This window comes from Xenia sp. Carnegie-2017, unplaced genomic scaffold (genome assembly GCF_021976095.1).
Source record: "Xenia sp. Carnegie-2017 unplaced genomic scaffold, XeniaSp_v1 HiC_scaffold_14, whole genome shotgun sequence".
NCBI lineage: Eukaryota > Metazoa > Cnidaria > Anthozoa > Malacalcyonacea > Xeniidae > Xenia > Xenia sp. Carnegie-2017.
Genome location: NW_025813447.1, coordinates 9,216,387 through 9,233,948, shown reverse-complemented (window position 1 = coordinate 9,233,948; position 17,562 = coordinate 9,216,387). Strand labels below are relative to the sequence as shown.

Sequence of the window (17,562 nt, the reverse complement as noted above, 5' to 3'; positions counted from 1 at the left end):
GCTTCATGATCTTTTCTACCGATAGGTACATCGACTTCTTCGCAACTTCCTGTTGGGTTTTTATGGTTTTTATATGTACAAGTTTGCGTCATGATCTAACCAATCGATAGGTTCATCGACCACATCGTGCTGGATTGAAGTATAGATAATAAATGTTTTCAATGCCTTTCACATATCATCGTTCAGTTACTATCCATACTGATAGACAATAGGCGTGCCGTATGGGGTCAACTTAAGCGTTCAAGAATTCACGTACAAAAAAGAAAAGAATTGCGTTGTCCATACTTTTAACAAAATCACCGTTTGCAGGGACTATGCCAGAATATCTGGACTGAAAGTAAAAGTGATGCTCGTTTTATGTCCCGGAAGAACTAAACCATGTGTGTCTTGATTATAGATATGGGGCAATTGAACTTCACCGCCTACTCACTACTATATGGCTGTACATTATCAGATGTGATACGTGTCTGGTTTTTGGCACTTCTTGCGTCCAATTGCATACTATAAGCTCTAGGTCAATAGAAACTCGCCGCACCACTTTATTTCTCTAACCGTTTGTGTATTGGATAGTCACCCCCCCTGGAAAGATTGCTCATTACCCACATAAAATGATTGATTATTCCTGAATGATTATTCCTTATCCTCCTTGAATTAAAAATTGTTCTTTGGATAGTTGACCTTTTGAAGGATGGCTTGTCTCCTTTGAATTAAGAATTGTTCTTTGAGTAGTCAACTCCCTGAAAGATTGCTTTTTGGATAGCTGACCCCGATGAAGTATTGCACATTCTGTGGTCGTTAAAAATAACAGGAAGATTGTTTATAAGAACACCGTATAAGTTCAGAAAATCGTTCATTTGTTTATTTGCTTTCAAATATACACGTAGTTTACAATGTTTTTTGTTGTTGTTTTTTTTACTTTTTATACATTACATGTTGCTATTGACATTTATAATTGACTGAGCAAAAACGTTTGAAATCTCAAATAAAATACTTCGTTTTTCAGCAAAATAATTTAAGCTATTTACTATAGCGAAGCTCGTGCATTCTACGTGAGTCTGTAAATGCAGAGGAGTGGAACTCTTCGTCTAATAGAAATCCATTTCTCGATTGAAAAATTTTGATATCTTTTGAAATGTACTTTATTTCGGTTCCAAATTTATGTCGATGTTAAAGCTTTCATAATTGAACGTGACAAAAACTTGCACTACTTTTATAAAGAATATAGCGAAAGATGTAACCGTCAACATATACAGCAAAATGGATTTCTATTCTAGCTTTCCTTTTTGGCCATTAATTGGTCAAAATCTCAATACAAGATCACCTGGTCTTTATAAATGCGGCACGAGTGTTCATATAACTGCATTCAGTTATGCATGTCTAGTCTTGTGCTATTTCATATACTAAGAATATCGTCAAGCGCACTTTCCTTGGCAGTTCCTCATTGCGTGCGATAATCTGAATGGTCTCTTACTGAAGTGAATATATAAAAGGCTCCTTTACGAGCCACTTCGTCGGAGTTTAAGTACGATTCGTCTGCTGGAGGTAGAGTTCGTACAGTTAACTTCTGTACTACTTTAGGTTTTGGATCTAGAGAAATGTAAAATATGGGGATATGTGAGGATAAGCTGAGTACACAATGAAATCCTCGTAATAGCGGATAGAATTTTTATCATCATCTATCGTTAAAGATTAAGGACTTACCAGTGCATTTTTTGCACGTTCGGTGACAATGGCTGCTAACAACTTTATGTTCAACGATGTTCGTCTTGTTATGGCAATGCTTCTCCCAAATAACGCAAAGGCTTTGAAATATTTTATCGTCCTTGCAAGGTGGACAGCCTTCATCTTCATATCCCCGTCTTGGTGTTTTATTGTCCCAGCAACAACCATATGTTGTCTGCGCACAATCAAGTTTCTTTGGTGGCGACGGTGCTTTCTTGTCTGTTTTAATTGAAAACATTTAGCTTAATTCAATGTCTGTTTTATCCTTTGTAGCTAAGACATGTGCTGTATATATATTGTACTAACAGTGGGGTGTATGACACAGCACAACTTCAAAAAAATATGTTTGAAAGTTGGTGGCAAAAATCATTGTAGGTTTAGTTTTTATTTTTTCTTGCAATGGGTGTGCATAACACAAAGTAGGAAGCAGTCATAGTATTTTGAGTTGTTAGAAATGAAACAATTCGATTAATGTTGTTGTAAATCGACGGTTACGATTCCTAAAAACGCTCTACAGCTTCTTTTGTCTCGTAGACCTTTGACGTCTATAATTTTTGATCATTTACTTTAATTCGGCTTCATTGAATTCCCACTTGTGTTAATCATTTTAGTATCTTTGAAACGTATACAAAACAAAACTACCTCTGACTGGTATATATATATATATGCTTTGTACAACGATATACATTCGATTCCGTATCTTATTTTTCTATCGACAGTCTTTAAAAAGCTTTCTGTACAACCGTACAATATAAATTACTAAATTATAAATTATTCATGAATTATATATTTAATTATACATAAATCATCACTTACAACAAAGTTGACAAGTTCTTGCGCAGTTGATCATCATATCTTCTCTGTCGCAACCCCGTTTAAGCTTCACTTCACGACATCTTTTTTCATCCACTTTGTCCTTACAACCTACTGAATTGAAGGTTGTAACTAAATGAATACTCGGTTGCTTTTTCCTGACTTTTTCATTTTTTGATTCATGCGAAGAGATGATAATGTTTGTAAGATATAATGCTTCATGCAAAGAGATAATTCTTTTACCATCCGAGATTACAAAACATCCGAGTTTGTTTTATCGGAACGTTAGGAAATTCATTTGGTGTGCAAAAGCAATGTTTCATGCTAAGAGATGCTTCATCCTCCTTTTCCACAGCTCCTCCCTGCCTTAACTCACTTAAACTGCTGTCAAAAGAAACTCAAGAAATCTTCTCACAATGTAAAATGCTTTGTCCTATTTAATGTTGAATGGAATTCGTAGTTGTAAAAACTTTGGAGGAAATATTATGTTGACGATCTCTTCGTTTATTACACAATCGTTACCTAAATTTCTTACGTAATGGAATTACAACACATGTGTCAGATGCAATGTCGACTTTAATTTGCATTTTTGGCGGTGTATGTTGTGCGTGCGTTGGTCGCTTGCGAAGAACTCAGCGTTTGACATGAAAAGACCGGATCACAGCTGCGCGCTGACTATAGGTCAGAGCAAACGTGGATGGAATTTTATTATTTTGTTCGAGAAAAGTGTTTAAGTTACGTTTTCATCATACGTACGTATTAAAAAGAAGCGAGACCAACGTGGTGTTCTGTGCACTTGGCTGTGATCGTCTGGTTTACTAATTTTTAGCTACATTGCATTTACGCTTTTTCAAACCAAGTTTTTTTATGAACCTGTGGAAATTTTTTGCGTATTGAAGTATTTTGCCGAACGTTATTAAACTCTCTCAATATGTTTATGGGTGAGCATGTTTCAAATTGATTCTGAAAGTTTGCTCACAAATTCATCTTTTCATCCTTTCCATGCATTCACATTGTATGAGCACACGCAGTTTACTCCATGTCATTTGCTCATTTTCAACTTGCAGTTAAGAACCATAGCTTTTTTTCTCACTTATAAATGGCTTTAATAATCAAAGTTAGGAAATTGACGGAAGAAGAAACAGTCAAAAATATTTGATAGGATATTTCTTAATTCATATATGTATGGATCTGTTTATTGATGATGAAAATTATCGGAGCGCTCTTTGATTTCTAGTGATATGATCAGAGGTGATAAGCAAAAGTGATCATATGATAAAATGTAATAATTTCATGCAATAATTTTCAACAGCATACACTGGTTTAAAATAACTACACGATATAAGTTTGGCACACTTGTTTCGATCTTGTTGCACAGCGGACGTACTGTCCATCGTGAAATTATAAAAATATTTTGTCCCCAAAACGAACAGTCGCATTTGCCATTTACTTTTTATGTCATGCCCCTGAAGTAGGCTAATAGTTTTTTAGGATGTTTGTCATTAAGGAGAACGATTTTAAAATTCTTTGACTTGATCACTCTTACTGATTTAAACCTTAATCATGTTTGTTAATGAAGGTCAATATTTCCTTATATAGAGAAAACTATCGCTTATCAAATTTTTTTACTGCTAAACGTTGCCGCTTCGCAAAATTTGACTTGGATTCATGTGAAAATTTGTGCACAGTTATCCTTTGAAAACGACCGATTGCTTGTTTAGAGAAATGTCTATAGCAGTATGTACATATGTGCAGCCGCAGCCATAATCAGTTTTTGAAGCGTATAAAACATAGGCTGTTTCATGTATGCCCAACACCTTTTCAATAAATATCTCCCTGCTACCGTCGTCCGATTTGTGTTCAGGCGATGTGGAGGTTCCGTTTTCATTTCGTGTTATTGTCGCAAGTGTTTCGGATATTGCCATTTTAAATTGCAGAGGAAATTGCCTCGTTTACCAATTATAAAAGGACTCACAGATTGTCAAGAAATTACACTTACCATTTTCGAAAGCCTCTGCGATGTTAAAAAGACACGCGAGTATTGCCAGGAGTTGAAGATTTACCAATGCCATCTTATCGCTGAGATGTTTCGTTAGATAAACTTTGTTGTCTTTTGTCTATGTTGCTTTCTTTCTTTCGATGTTGTCTCTGTTTGGACGATCGCTTGCATCTACTGTCCACGCTCAAATGCGTCGCGCTTTTATACGGTGCGAGGTGCGAAAAAATCTAATAAGCCTGTCAAGTATTAATGTCATCAATCATCAGTCGTAATCTTATATTGCGTTCCCAGATGCTCAGGGAGCTATTTTGAATTTACTAAAGTTAGGCAATTTTGACAATGTTTTTGATAAGTTATTTTGATAGTCCATTGAAGTCGTTGCTACCTCTCCCTAAATGGCTAAAGTACGTGAAAATTGCAATTTTTAAAAGAAAGTGCTCCATGCTGTCGTGAATAATGTGTTCTTAATATGGCCCTTACCTCAATGTTATCTCAATGTAAGACTTCCCAGACCACTTGTGTCTTAGCATTGGCGAGGAAGGGATGAGGAACTTGCCAAATAGTTAGAAGATGACGATATGTCTTTATTAACTCCCCCTTATGAAAATATCCTTCTCCTTTGCTTTTGGAGACTTCCTTAAAAAGACATTTCGTAATCTTAGTGTGTTTCTTTTATGCATTTGTCGCTGTGATGATGCCGCTAAGGATTTGTGAAGTCTGTGTACTCATTGATGTGCCTCTAACATCATTAATTTGCTGGTTATTATTTCTTATATTATAAAGCAATTCCAGACTTCGTGTGCCAAATGCATCAGGAAACAAGAGATAATGACAATTTACACTCCTTATTTTCTGCGTTTAAATCATTCATTCAACAAATAAAGAATTCGACAGTTTTAAACGGACCTTGACTTATATTCAAATTTAACATTCGTTATCCAAAAGATGCATTAAAATAGAAGTATATAGTACTACATTCAAACTGTAGCATGAAGAATGATGGTTGTCTGGTAGAATTCAGCACATGCTATAATTGCTTGGAAAATGGATTTTTATCATAAGCACATCTCAAGGTATTTGGAAACTTTTCTCTCAAAAATTGATTTGCAGGAAGAGAAAATTCCAATTGGCGAAATATCACTTGATACAAGTTTAACTGAATTTGAAATTTTACTTTATTTTTGCTTTCGTATATTTACAAGAATTCGCGGATTGCTTCGAACTGTATCAAGTTACAGACTTCACATCTCATCTCCGTTTTTTTTGTGGTGTAGAGAATAATTTTAACAATCATTTTATTGTTCAAGATCGCGTTATACTCCAACTCATCTGTCTTCCTCATATCTACTGATCTTTTAATTTATTCTTATGTAAGGATTACGTGTATGTAACTCCTTGATCACGCAGTGTTTGTTTATGTATAGATGGATGTGATGATACAGCGATCCATTTGCCAAATTCCTTTTGCTTAATAGCGGCTTTTTGGCTAATCATGAACACTTTCGCCTTCCGTGTGATTGGGCGGATGGTATTAAACTATTTTTTATCTTAATTACTAGACTAATTTTTGACACAAGAATTTTCATGTACTAGAACAGCATTGCTCAAAGATTGGGAATGATTGATTTCATCTCACGCAATTTGAAAGGCAGCGCTCAAAATGATCTTCACCGTAATAATTACATTTTCTTTTATGTGGCTGGGAGATAGGGTGGCCCGTAGTTTGAGTATTTTCAACACATGATGCATGATAATCATTTGCCGTTTTCTGCTATGCGATGGTCGTTTCTGGTGGTAGATTTTACAATGAACGTGATGGCATTTTTTTGGGATGACACTAATGCACAGGGAAATGAGCTAAAAATACCTAATAATTTCGCGTGCAGTTGTTTATAAAAACACAATAGTCTGTTTTATGGTTATCTTTTCGTAATCTTTCCTTTATTGTCCAGTTTAACTCCCTCGATAATTATTCAATGATTTCATTAACATACTTAGTAAAAAAGCTGATGTTATGATTGGCTATATGTCTGTTTTAATCAACCCTTTTTTTCATTCACGCTGCGAAAAAATTTCTGTCAAGAATATTATTCAAAGAATTTTGGCGATGAATTTTGGCCGTGTTCAATAGATGTTATCAAGAAGCCAACATTTTTTTCATGTTAAGAGCATTCGTCGATGTGGGAAGTTGGGACTCGGTCTGTCGGAGAATCGAAAAACAGCGTTTGACTATTTTTTCTTGCATTTTTCCCGGCAATGGTTATCGCTTTGTTTAACTGATAACCTTGATTGGTTTTATATTTGCTATAACTTCAATCGTGGGCGCACGGATACACAAATTCAAAGATAGGTACATATAAAGGGAAATCATTTACACCATCCTTATTTAGAAACACGGCCAAGCATTCATTATATGGCTTAAATGACACACAAACAAAGTCGACTCAGTGAAAAATATGAGTATACCAACTCACAAGAATAAAACTAGTTGTAGCATGCTGCGATTGGGAAATTAATAGCTATAAGTATTAAAAAAGTTTTGACGATAAAAGGAGTGACGATAATCCTTATCTAAGAAGCTTAGGCAAACCAAGAGGTTTAGGTTAATGTTCGATAATAAAGCTCCACTATAACATAAGGAGCACTTGTCATGACTGACTTTATAATTACAAAAATCTTGTGCATCACAGGGTCTTGTAAATACAAATAGCGCTTTGTATTTTACAAGTAGCAATTACATTATTTCATCCAATCCAAGCTCTTCAAGAGCGAAAATTTAAAGTATAGTGTTAGAATTAAGAGCATGTTATTTTCCATTCAACCCAATTTCGTAGTTTCTGTAGTTTATTAGTCGATTTGCCACTGATACTATTCCCATGCTGTAGCGCACGAAGAAAAAATATTGCTTACTTGTTGCATTATACACTTTACCTAATGTATCTTAACCAGTATATGCAGCTTCTTATTGTTTTAGAGCGCTAACTGCAGTATTTTCGAAATATTATCAACATAACAATTGTGAAAACTGAAGATTTTTATCTTGGAACTTTTTCAATTGAAATACTATTAACGGTAGCGTTCGTTTTTAACAATAAACTAATGTTGCTATCGTCTCCAATAGTTATGACTTGAGTTTTAGCGAGATCACTCCAGTCATTCATATTTTTCTAAGTTCAGAATTCATTATTAATGAGCGTTTAGATTGCATAACAAGTTCGGGACCAAATGTAAGTTTCAACCTCTCAGACACTGGAGAGAGAAAATTGTATACTCTTACTCTGAATTTGTCTCATTTGTTTCCATGGGAACTTATGATATTTGTTCCTGCAGCTAACACTCTGGGTAGAACCGTCATTGATCAAGAGGGAAACAGACCATAGAATATGTGAGAAACGTTACGGTTTTTAAAACAACATACGGAAAATCAACAAGATTTGAACCATGTCAATGCATCATTGTTAAATCCAGAGTGTTTTCATTTAGGCGTAAGCATGTTTTGATCAGTAATGTTTATACTTTTACTAAGTCAATAAAAAAGACGGTGATGTAAAAACTTTATTTAGCATGTGAATATAAAAATCTGTATGTTGACGTCACGAGAGTGGGGCGATGGGAAACTACCAAAGTTTGTTTTTCTCTAGAATTATTTCATTTACTTGTGCAATGCAATTGACGCGGAGTTCGCTTCGGGATCCAAAAACTTTATGTTTTTGTATTTTATTCCATCTGTGAAACGTCTTTACTCGCACTATTTCATCACCTAACAAAGACGTCATGAGTCATAGAAGGTCTACCAGTTATGTAAACGTTGTGTTGCTGCGTATGTAGAAATGAGACGATTTCCGAATCTAGCGTAAATTAACTTCACGAATGTACGAATGGAATTTGAATTCAACCATCAATTTTGAAATTCTTGCGGGCTTATTGCATCTTATTTATCTCGTGTATGTCAGTTTGCAGATTCCATTTTGTCTATATTTTGCGTGCAGTGATAAAAGAATTTTGAGTGATCCTTATGTAGATCACATAATTAAGTCCTTCTTGGCTAACACATCCAGGAAAAAAAGGGATTAGTGGGTCAAGGACGTTTATAAACGGTCATGTGGGCACTCATTCTTGTCATTTTTTTTATTTGGAGTTAGTGCAGAGATATCTAGTGCTTTTCCATCCATAGACAAAGTTAAATCTAGCTTCTTGATGATGACTGAATTGGTGTTATAGTTATTCTGTGAATTGATGTTGAAATTTGAGTTCTAACATGCTTTGATTTTGTTTCTTTTCTGCTGTGATTTATTTATTGTTAAAACTTGAGTACTAGTCGGTAGTTTCGAATATGGTGTTTTTATCTGTATCTTATACTGAAAATTGTGTACACACATATACTCCAGTGTGGTGTCTTTATCTGGCGTGATCTTATACTGAAAATTGAGTACACATATATACTCCAGTGTGGTGTCTTTATCTGGTGTGATCTTATACTGAAAATTGTGTACACACATATACTCCAGTGTGGTGTCTTTATCTGGTGTGATCGGATACTGAAAACTAGGTACACATACTCGAGTGTGGTGTTTTTGTCTTATGTGGTCTGATGCTGAAAATTGAATACACACATACTCGAGTGTGATGTTTTCATTTTTTCATCGTATGTGTTATGAAGTTAAAACTTTAGTACAAACATAGTCAATTGTGGTGTCTTTATCTGATGTGGTATGATGACGAAAATTGGGTACGCGCCTGCTTGAGTCTGGTGTCTTTGTCTGATATGGTCTGATGTTAAAAAATTGAGTACACACATACCCGAGTGTGGCGTGTTCGTCTGGTGTGCTCTGACGTTATAGCTTTAGTAAAGATGTACTCGAGTGTGGTGTGTTTGTCTGGTGTGTTCTGTCGTTATAGCTTTAGTGAAGATATACTCGAGTTTGATGACTTTGTCTGGTGTGTTCTGACGTTATAACTTAACTACAGATATACTCGAATTTGATGTCTCTGTCTGGTGTGTTCTGACGTTATAGCTTTAGTAAAGATATACTCGAGTTTGATGTCTCTGTCTGGTGTATTATGACGTTGTAACTTAACTACAGATATACTCGAATTTGATGTCTCTGTCTGGTGTATTCTGACGTTATAGCTTTAGTAAAGATACACTCGAGTTTGATGTCTCTGTCTGGTGTATTCTGATGTTATAGCTTTAGTAAAGTTATAATCGAGTTTGATGTCTCTGTCTGGTGTATTCTGACGTTATAGCTTTAGTAAAGATGTACTCGAGTTTGATGTCTCTGTCTGGTGTATTCTGATGTTATAGCTTTAGTAAAGATATAATCGAGTTTGATGTCTCTGTCTGGTGTATTCTGACGTTATAACTTAACTACAAATATACTCGAGTGTGATGTCTCTATCTGGTGTGTTCTGACGTTATAGCTTCAGTAAAGATATACTCAAGTGTGATGTCTCTGTCTGGTGTGGTCCGATTCTGTAAATTGAAAACATATATGCTCAAGTGTTGTGTCTTCTGGTGTTATCTAATTAAAATTCTGAAGTTTTAATTCTTATGTAATCAAGTCTGCTGTCTGGTATCTTCGACTGGCATTTTTACAGAGTTTTTTTTTTCAAATACCAATTATTATTTCCCCTTCTAGTGTCTTCATCGGTGATGACTTCGACACAAAAATGTGAGAAATGTACATCAGCGTGAATGTTTTATTATGTCCACCTGTCATCTTCATTCAACTCCTATGAATCCACTTAACATTACTCCAGCATGAAGTTCTACCTCTCAAGTAAGAAAAAGATGTAAGTTTGCTAATCCTAGTACATAGAATTATACAGCTCTTGAAGTTTAAGAAATCGTTTAGTTCACATGTGTAGTTGACATGTATTGTTACGATATATAGTTAGCATGTATGCAACAACTGTATGGTTGGCATACGTACAGTATTTTTCTCTATTTAGACAACTGGAAGATTTTTCATTATGCTACCACACATGTCGAGGATTATTACAAAGGAAGGGGCGAAAAAAGGCTGGGCCGCTGGGGGCTAAAAAATTTTCACGCCAAATTTCTAGCTCACACTAATTTACACAACACATGTTTTGATAATAATTTTAATATGTAATACCCGATCCAGTATGCGCATAAATGCATTTTGGAAAAAGAAAAACATGGCTAGGATTTTTTGTTTGAAATTTTGACTCAAAAGAAGTGACTATTTTGATTTTTACGTATACGGGACTTTCAAACGAATAAATTCCTATGTCAATGGACAAAGCATAGTTAGCATTTGTACTGTGTTATGACTTCATCTTGACATTGACTTCCAGGTGATTTTTCATTTACTATGTATGGGGGGGTTAATGGTGGTGTTTTCCGTCAAGGTAGGGGGGTTATAAGAAAGGGCAGGTCTAAATAGAGGAAATATCTTGGTCAACATTGTATTAATTTTGTAGGCCTAGAGTTAATCATACTTAACTAAAAGGGAAACAAAACACAAGGTATATTAGTTACATGTGTGTTTTTCTTCTTCAATCCATCGCTATTTACAAGCACAAGTGAATTTGAATCTGTTTTAAATGTCTGTATTTCTGTGTCTATCGGTGATTCGCATTTGTTTGACAAAGCTACATAATTATAAAAAGTCTATTTACACTTGTGTATAATGGTATTGTTGTACGACTTCGTCGCACTCTACATTTTGATAAATGCTAGTCAATCTACTCTGGTGCTTCCTTCATCGTGTTTTGCACATTCCTTGAGTTACTTCCGTCAATTTTTGCTGCCAACTGCTCCTTTCACCAAGTAACCAGTCTTGTTATTTGAGTATCTTCGAACGCGTTAAAGCGATAAATAGTCCGTATACATGTAAAATACTCCACGACGTGGCGTTTGGTTTGATCCAACGCTTTGTATCTGTGGATGAGGTTGTCTGCGATTATTGTGAATTGTGTTTCCGCGTTGCGCTGGTGTTTCGATGATGTCGACCGCTGTACGTAATGCTTGTGAAGCTATAAAACGAAAATAGTGATGTCAGATGTAGATATGAGGCTCGTAGTGGCTGCAACTTCTGAACTCTATGTTTACCTTGGGAATCGGATGTTTCTTGTACTGGAGGCAAGCAAACACCGCAAAGTTTTGGGCACCTTCTCATTGCTCGTTTCCTAAGTCGACGAGGCAAAGTTGAGCATTTATCGATTTTGTAAAAGGTTGTCAATCTTTCACATATTTTCTCGTCCTTGCATTTTGACTCTAAACGAACAATGAGAAACAATTAGTTGTTGGTCTTTAAGGCTATCTACTTCTACACTGATACACGTTATCTAAGTTTATTATTTGTAAAGTGTGAAAAGTGATCTTTTTCTGATGCACTAACAGACACAATCATAGGTGGTTTTAAGACTATCACACTGACATACGTTATCATAGTGTATTTTTAGTTGGCGTGAGAACTGTTCTCGTTCTCTCTTCTTCATTCATCACTATCTACACTGGCATACGTTATCATAGTGTATTTTTAGATGGAATGAGAACTGTTCTCGTTCTCTCTTCTTCATTCATCACTGTCTACACTGACATACGTTATCATCGTGTATTTTTAGATGGAATGAGAACTGTTCTCGTTCTCTTTTCTTCATTCATCACTATCTACACTGACATACGTTATCATAGTGTATTTTTAGATGGAATAAGAACTGTTCTCGTTCTTTTCTTCATTCATCACTATATCTACACGTTATCGTAATGTATTTTTAGATGGAATGAGAACTGTTCTCGTTCTTTCTTCTTCATTCATCACCACCTATACACGCACACACACGTTGCTATAGTGTGTTTCTGGATGGTGTATAAACGAACGGAGACTTAACTCGTTTCACTGGCAAAATTTTACATTCTATTGAAACAATTAAACACACCTGGTTTGCAGAAATTACAACTTCTTTTGCAGAAAGTCTTTGCAAATGCGACATAAGGTCGTCTGCGACATGTCTTTTTACAGAAGTTCTTGCCACCTACATCTCTGCAAACTAAACATACAAAACAACATGAACTAAATAAAAGCGAGTATGGTTGTTTGTACTTCTCCATATATTCTTTCTCTAAGTATTTCTTATTACTACACTGCCTTCGTTCAGGTCTACAAGGCTGTGCGAGGTAAGGGAGCACGACGTTTCCCTAATATTGTGATATGCATGTGTCAGTATTTTTTCAAGGTATTCGTTTTTGCAAAAAGCCTCGCAAATTAAACAAACATCATTGTGATTTCATTATTTTGAGATGATAATCGTATTCAGAACTCTTACCTTTATCAACGCTGTTGGCTTTTGTTACTGTTTCGCGTTTAGTTGTACAAATCCCACAAGTCAAACGGCATCTTGACGAGTACAAAGGCAAACCACAATATTTCATTTCTTTTACTTTTTTGCAGTAGTCAACGCTCACCATATCTCGACAGTCTTTAAAAATAATGGTAACAAGTTTTTGTTATTCATAGTTCGGAGACTTTTTGGAAGCTCGAATGATTAAGGATGAGTTATGTGTGAAAAATTCTTCGTAAGTGGTTGTTCAATCAATATGAGACATTTAATTGACTTATTTTCTGGTTCAAGAACTTTGTCTACCTAGGTCGCTAACACTCATTGAGCTGCTCTTCACAACCATCTCCTAACTATTTGAATATGATATTTTCACCCAGAAGATTGCTTTGAAATATTTTAGCAAAAATCTCGCCATGGCGTACTTTTCGTTTGAACGAGGACTGTTCTCGTTCTCAGTTCTTCATTCATCGCTACCTACACTGACGCACGTTATGTTAATTTTGCCATTGATTGATAGGAGCGTGATTTTTGTGTTGAACCCAGTGAGTGTGATTGTGAGATGGGTTTCAGAATACGGGTGTATATCCGATTTGATTATGATGAAAATCATTTTAAGAATCTAGGCGCGTTTTCTAAGTGTCTTTATCTTAAATTTAGCTCCTATTGAAGTAAAAGTACTTTGGAATTGGAGCCATTCTCTCACAGCATCCAATCTCTCTCAATTACAAAGAATCCGATTGAAGCTTAATGCAGCCCTATTTTGCATGCTCGAATGCATACGTTTATAGCGTTATAATGATCATCAGCTCAGTTAGAAAAACGCTCGTCCTTACCGTTGCGTGATAGTTCGGTGTTAGTCACGTACTGACCAGTTCGACCATAACCTAAAAAGATGAAATTTACACAGTTTACGAAGACGTTCACGAATCAGTCGTGGGAACTTCATATTGAGCTGCGTGACCACACTACTCTCCAGCTGATGGTTGGATCTAGTTCAACATTTACAATAATTACAACTATTTCAGTGCGAACGGTAGACCTTCATAATGTCGATAGAATTACAGCAACATTAAAACCTTACGATATAATAGGCTTAAGCACTCTTGTCTTCGTTTTTTGCACGATAAGTGTGCCGTTAATGAGTTGTTCGGAATGGAACTGTGCTTGTGTTAGAGGATCGTAAATGCTCAAAATGATACGCGTCAATACATGCAGTGCAGACAACGCCTTTTTAATATCCAAATATTTTGAATCGTCTATTGTAAACAACGCTGAGACACTTTACACTTTGTGCAAACAATGTTAAGTCGCCACTAGGTCGATTTTTGTTTATTTGACCTCGAGGAGTCAAGTATTTGTTGACGAAGGACGATCCTATACTATTTCAGGATTACATATCTGCCGCACAATACGATGTTTGCAATAAGAATTATAATCTTCAGCCAAACCTCTATTTACATTAATTGTTTTGCTTTGAAGTGAAGAAAAGCCTACATTTCTTGAGATTATGAATAACTTCATCTGTTCATCACAAAATATGCGTCATTAATACGTGAGGGGTAAAAGCAACTCACTAATTATCATTTCTATGACAAACAGCTGTGACAAAAGTCGTGATGAGATAACAGGTTGATGAAGTTCCGTTTGCTGTCTTTATGAGCTTAAAATATCTACTTATTACCTATTTGACTTTTGGCTATTTCGTGTAAAAAAAGTTTTACGAAATAATGTGTTCCACCATTCGAAAATCGTTTTCAACGTATAATGCCCAAATATACGAGTTTTATGATAGGAAGAAATTCAATCAAAACGTCAAGTTCTAGAAAAAAACCATAATTGCATGCTCATAACTCAATTACCAGTTGACAAAAGATTGCAACAATGATGAAAGACCTTCTCTTCTTACGCGTTGCCTTTTTTTTAGATTTTCAAATAACACTCTCCGATGTCGAGAAGTACTTATGACTATGTTTGGTTATCGCTATTTTAAATATCGTTTGGCACAAAAGCTTTAATGGAGAGACGACTACGTGCGAAAACATTGATTTATATTCTTGACAAGTGGTCCTATTATGCATGAAGGTTAGCAACGTTAAATTAATTAATGTCTTTCAACGTCCTGACTTGCGTAGGCATATTAGGGTTATGTTCGATTATCTAATCGCAACGCAATCCATGTATAACACCGATATTTTTTGACATCGTTTGAAAACGAACGCAAGGTTTAAGAAACAAATGATTGCTTTATAGCATGCGACGCATCGATTCTATCAAAACGCTACGTTTTCCGTGTATTTCCTGAAGTCTAGGTCTTCCGTGACAAACGTAGAAGTGCTAATGAGACTTTTAACTTATTAAAGATGTTAATCTGTATTGCCGTATTGCGTATTAGATACATTTGCCTGTTTCATCACCGTGTTATCCTCGCTTAACGACTGCAATTATTATCGATTTTCCTCGAAGCTACATCGTCTGCTTAGAAGCGCGGAATCGAAATTTTATTGTGAATTTGATGCTTACGAATGCGCATGATTTACTTGTCTGTCATGAATACAGCAAAATCTTACTGAATCTAGATCTTCAAATTCAACTGTGAAAAGGTGGCCTTGCAGCGCATTTGGAGCACAATGTTCTCTAACTCCTCATTTAACGTTTAAACCACGTGCACTTTGGAAATTACGCGAATTATAAGTTGATTACTGCAAAAAAAACATTGGCAGGAACTGCTAAAACTTGTAATGAGCGGAAAGCGACAACGAAGTTGCTCATGCGCTTTAAATGTTGCCTCAACCCTGTAATATTGAATTTCGAACCTACCTCGGCTATGGTATCTCTTCCCTTCACCTATATTTGCAATGATAACAATCACGCAAAACACGTATAGAGACAGGCTTTTGACATACATCTTCTGGTATCTTTGTTGTGCTCTAAAAACTCGACAGTACTATGATGCGACTTGAACTGGCGGCGACAATGAACTTGCTCAGTTGTTACGTTGTTCTCTCGAAGCGACCTTGCGAAAACTGCCTATCGTTCGGTCAATATCGCGTGATTTAAACGTTAGCGATGACAGGAACCAATCAAATGATAGCAGGAGATTTCAAAGCTCCCAACGTGTGTTTTAAGTTCGTGTTCCTCTTATGTCATTGTGTCGTGCTAATTCCTCTGCGAGTTTGGAATTCCTGAAATTATCTCCGTCATTCTTTAAGCTTTACTCTCATCTCATGGCGGGCTTTGAAAACTTTAATCTATAATTGTCATGCCTGTACGGCTCAAGAGGTACAATGTCATTTCAGCAATCAAAATCAATGAGACATCGCAGACTATTTTTCGTGTTGTGGGTAGAATAAGTAAACGCATTATTGGCAGAATCATAATTCTGACTCTTACAGCTGTTTTTTCTATAAATAGTCATTGCTTTCTTTTTATTATGTCTGAAAATTTCAAAATAAATCACCACGATGGCTTTGAGTTCTTAGTTTGGACATATTTAGATGAAAAGTTCATGTGCTCGCATAACTTATTTTTGAGGTCTTAAAAGGCGTGAGAGATTAATCGCGAACAGTTAGACCATACACACAACCACTACTTTAACTCGACTTTGTTAGAAATTTATTGTAAATTCTGATTTTGCAATTCAGTTCTTTTAAAGACATCTGTCTTGTTTATGACGATCGAACTTGTAGCAATATTCTGTTGATAGGCCTGTTTGTCTTCTGTCGTAATCGGTGGCCATACTTCAAATCGCCGAGATTAGTTTATTTCGTCTATTGAAAAGCGGCAAAATTTATAAACAGCTTTTTTGTTTTTTGTTTACTATTAATTCTTATATAATTAAATAATTATTAAGGAATTTTAAATCGAAATGAATACCATCTGTCTGGTTTTCGCTCAAACGATACATTTGAAAAAATAAGCATGTGTTAATATAAAATAATAGAGGATCGCTTTAGAGCTTGTAATTTTTCACTGTAAATTTGCTTTCTCAGCTTGGTAGACCTTCGTACCCGACAAAATTCCTACATTGAAGCATTTTTACTTAAAAAGTAGACGTTTTTTCCTCACACCAGGAATATTTTGACAACGTGAATCATGTAACCAGCTTTTAAGTCACGAAAGTATGTTGAAACGTGTGCCTTAATCACGCGAGTGCGTTTTAAGCAAGGACAATGATGTTCAAGGTTGTGCCCAAACCAAAAATAAACAATCGCTGTGAATACTAATTGAACAGTAGCCGCGTGCATTGTAAATTAGACCAAGATGTCAACTGTTCGTTGCCATGTGAAACGTAGGCTGTAACTTAGCTAATTTACCGTTATTGCGTTGTTTCAACTGTTGACAAATACACCAGGGGCTCCTTTTTAAGAATTTCTACCTTTCAACAGTGTGGAAAATGACGAATTGCTCCGATATGTGATCGATAACATACGATGATTAAATCTTTCATTTACTGATCTTTGTTGATCAAATAGCTATAAGTCTTGCATGAATCATTGTCACGACTGTTTAAACAGTTCGATGTTTAAACAGTTCAATATGTGGCAATCTGAAGATCAAGTAAATCGGTTTCACTGGTCTGCGTATGAATTCTCAGAGGTCAAAAATACATGCAACGATTCCCGTGCATTTTGAATTATTTCAAGAATTTTGTTCTTGCATGTGAAATATATATGCTGTATTTATTTTTGTTGCAAGTAAACTTATTTCAGAGCTTCTAA

The 17,562-nt window shown here is 35.6% G+C and overlaps 2 protein-coding genes and 1 long non-coding RNA gene across 4 annotated transcripts; 1 reads left to right on the top strand and 2 right to left on the bottom strand.

Moving 5' to 3' along the window:
- Positions 1–833: 833 nt before the first annotated feature.
- Positions 834–4,731, bottom strand: LOC124434709. Of its 2 annotated transcripts, none has more exons than XM_046984611.1 (4): positions 4,535–4,731; positions 2,539–2,646; positions 1,702–1,941; positions 834–1,587 (listed from the first exon to the last, which is right to left on the bottom strand). In XM_046984611.1, exons 1-4 carry the CDS (start codon positions 4,605–4,607, stop codon positions 1,439–1,441), a joined length of 570 nt encoding a protein of 189 aa, XP_046840567.1. In that variant the 5' UTR covers positions 4,608–4,731; the 3' UTR covers positions 834–1,438. The 2 variants fall into 2 exon arrangements, with proteins under 2 accessions (XP_046840567.1, XP_046840566.1); XM_046984610.1 differs by having other exon boundaries at positions 2,539–2,649; positions 4,535–4,726.
- Positions 4,732–8,878: 4,147 nt separating this feature from the next.
- On the top strand, positions 8,879–10,798 carry LOC124434723. Its single transcript, XR_006944869.1, has 3 exons — positions 8,879–9,083; positions 10,174–10,327; positions 10,487–10,798. It is a non-coding gene; the product is annotated as an uncharacterized LOC124434723 (long non-coding RNA).
- Positions 10,799–11,029: 231 nt separating this feature from the next.
- On the bottom strand, positions 11,030–15,893 carry LOC124434707. Its single transcript, XM_046984607.1, has 6 exons — positions 15,662–15,893; positions 13,678–13,728; positions 12,830–12,982; positions 12,443–12,553; positions 11,613–11,777; positions 11,030–11,536 (listed from the first exon to the last, which is right to left on the bottom strand). Exons 1-6 carry the CDS (start codon positions 15,747–15,749, stop codon positions 11,367–11,369), a joined length of 738 nt encoding a protein of 245 aa, XP_046840563.1. The 5' UTR covers positions 15,750–15,893; the 3' UTR covers positions 11,030–11,366.
- Positions 15,894–17,562: the final 1,669 nt, after the last annotated feature.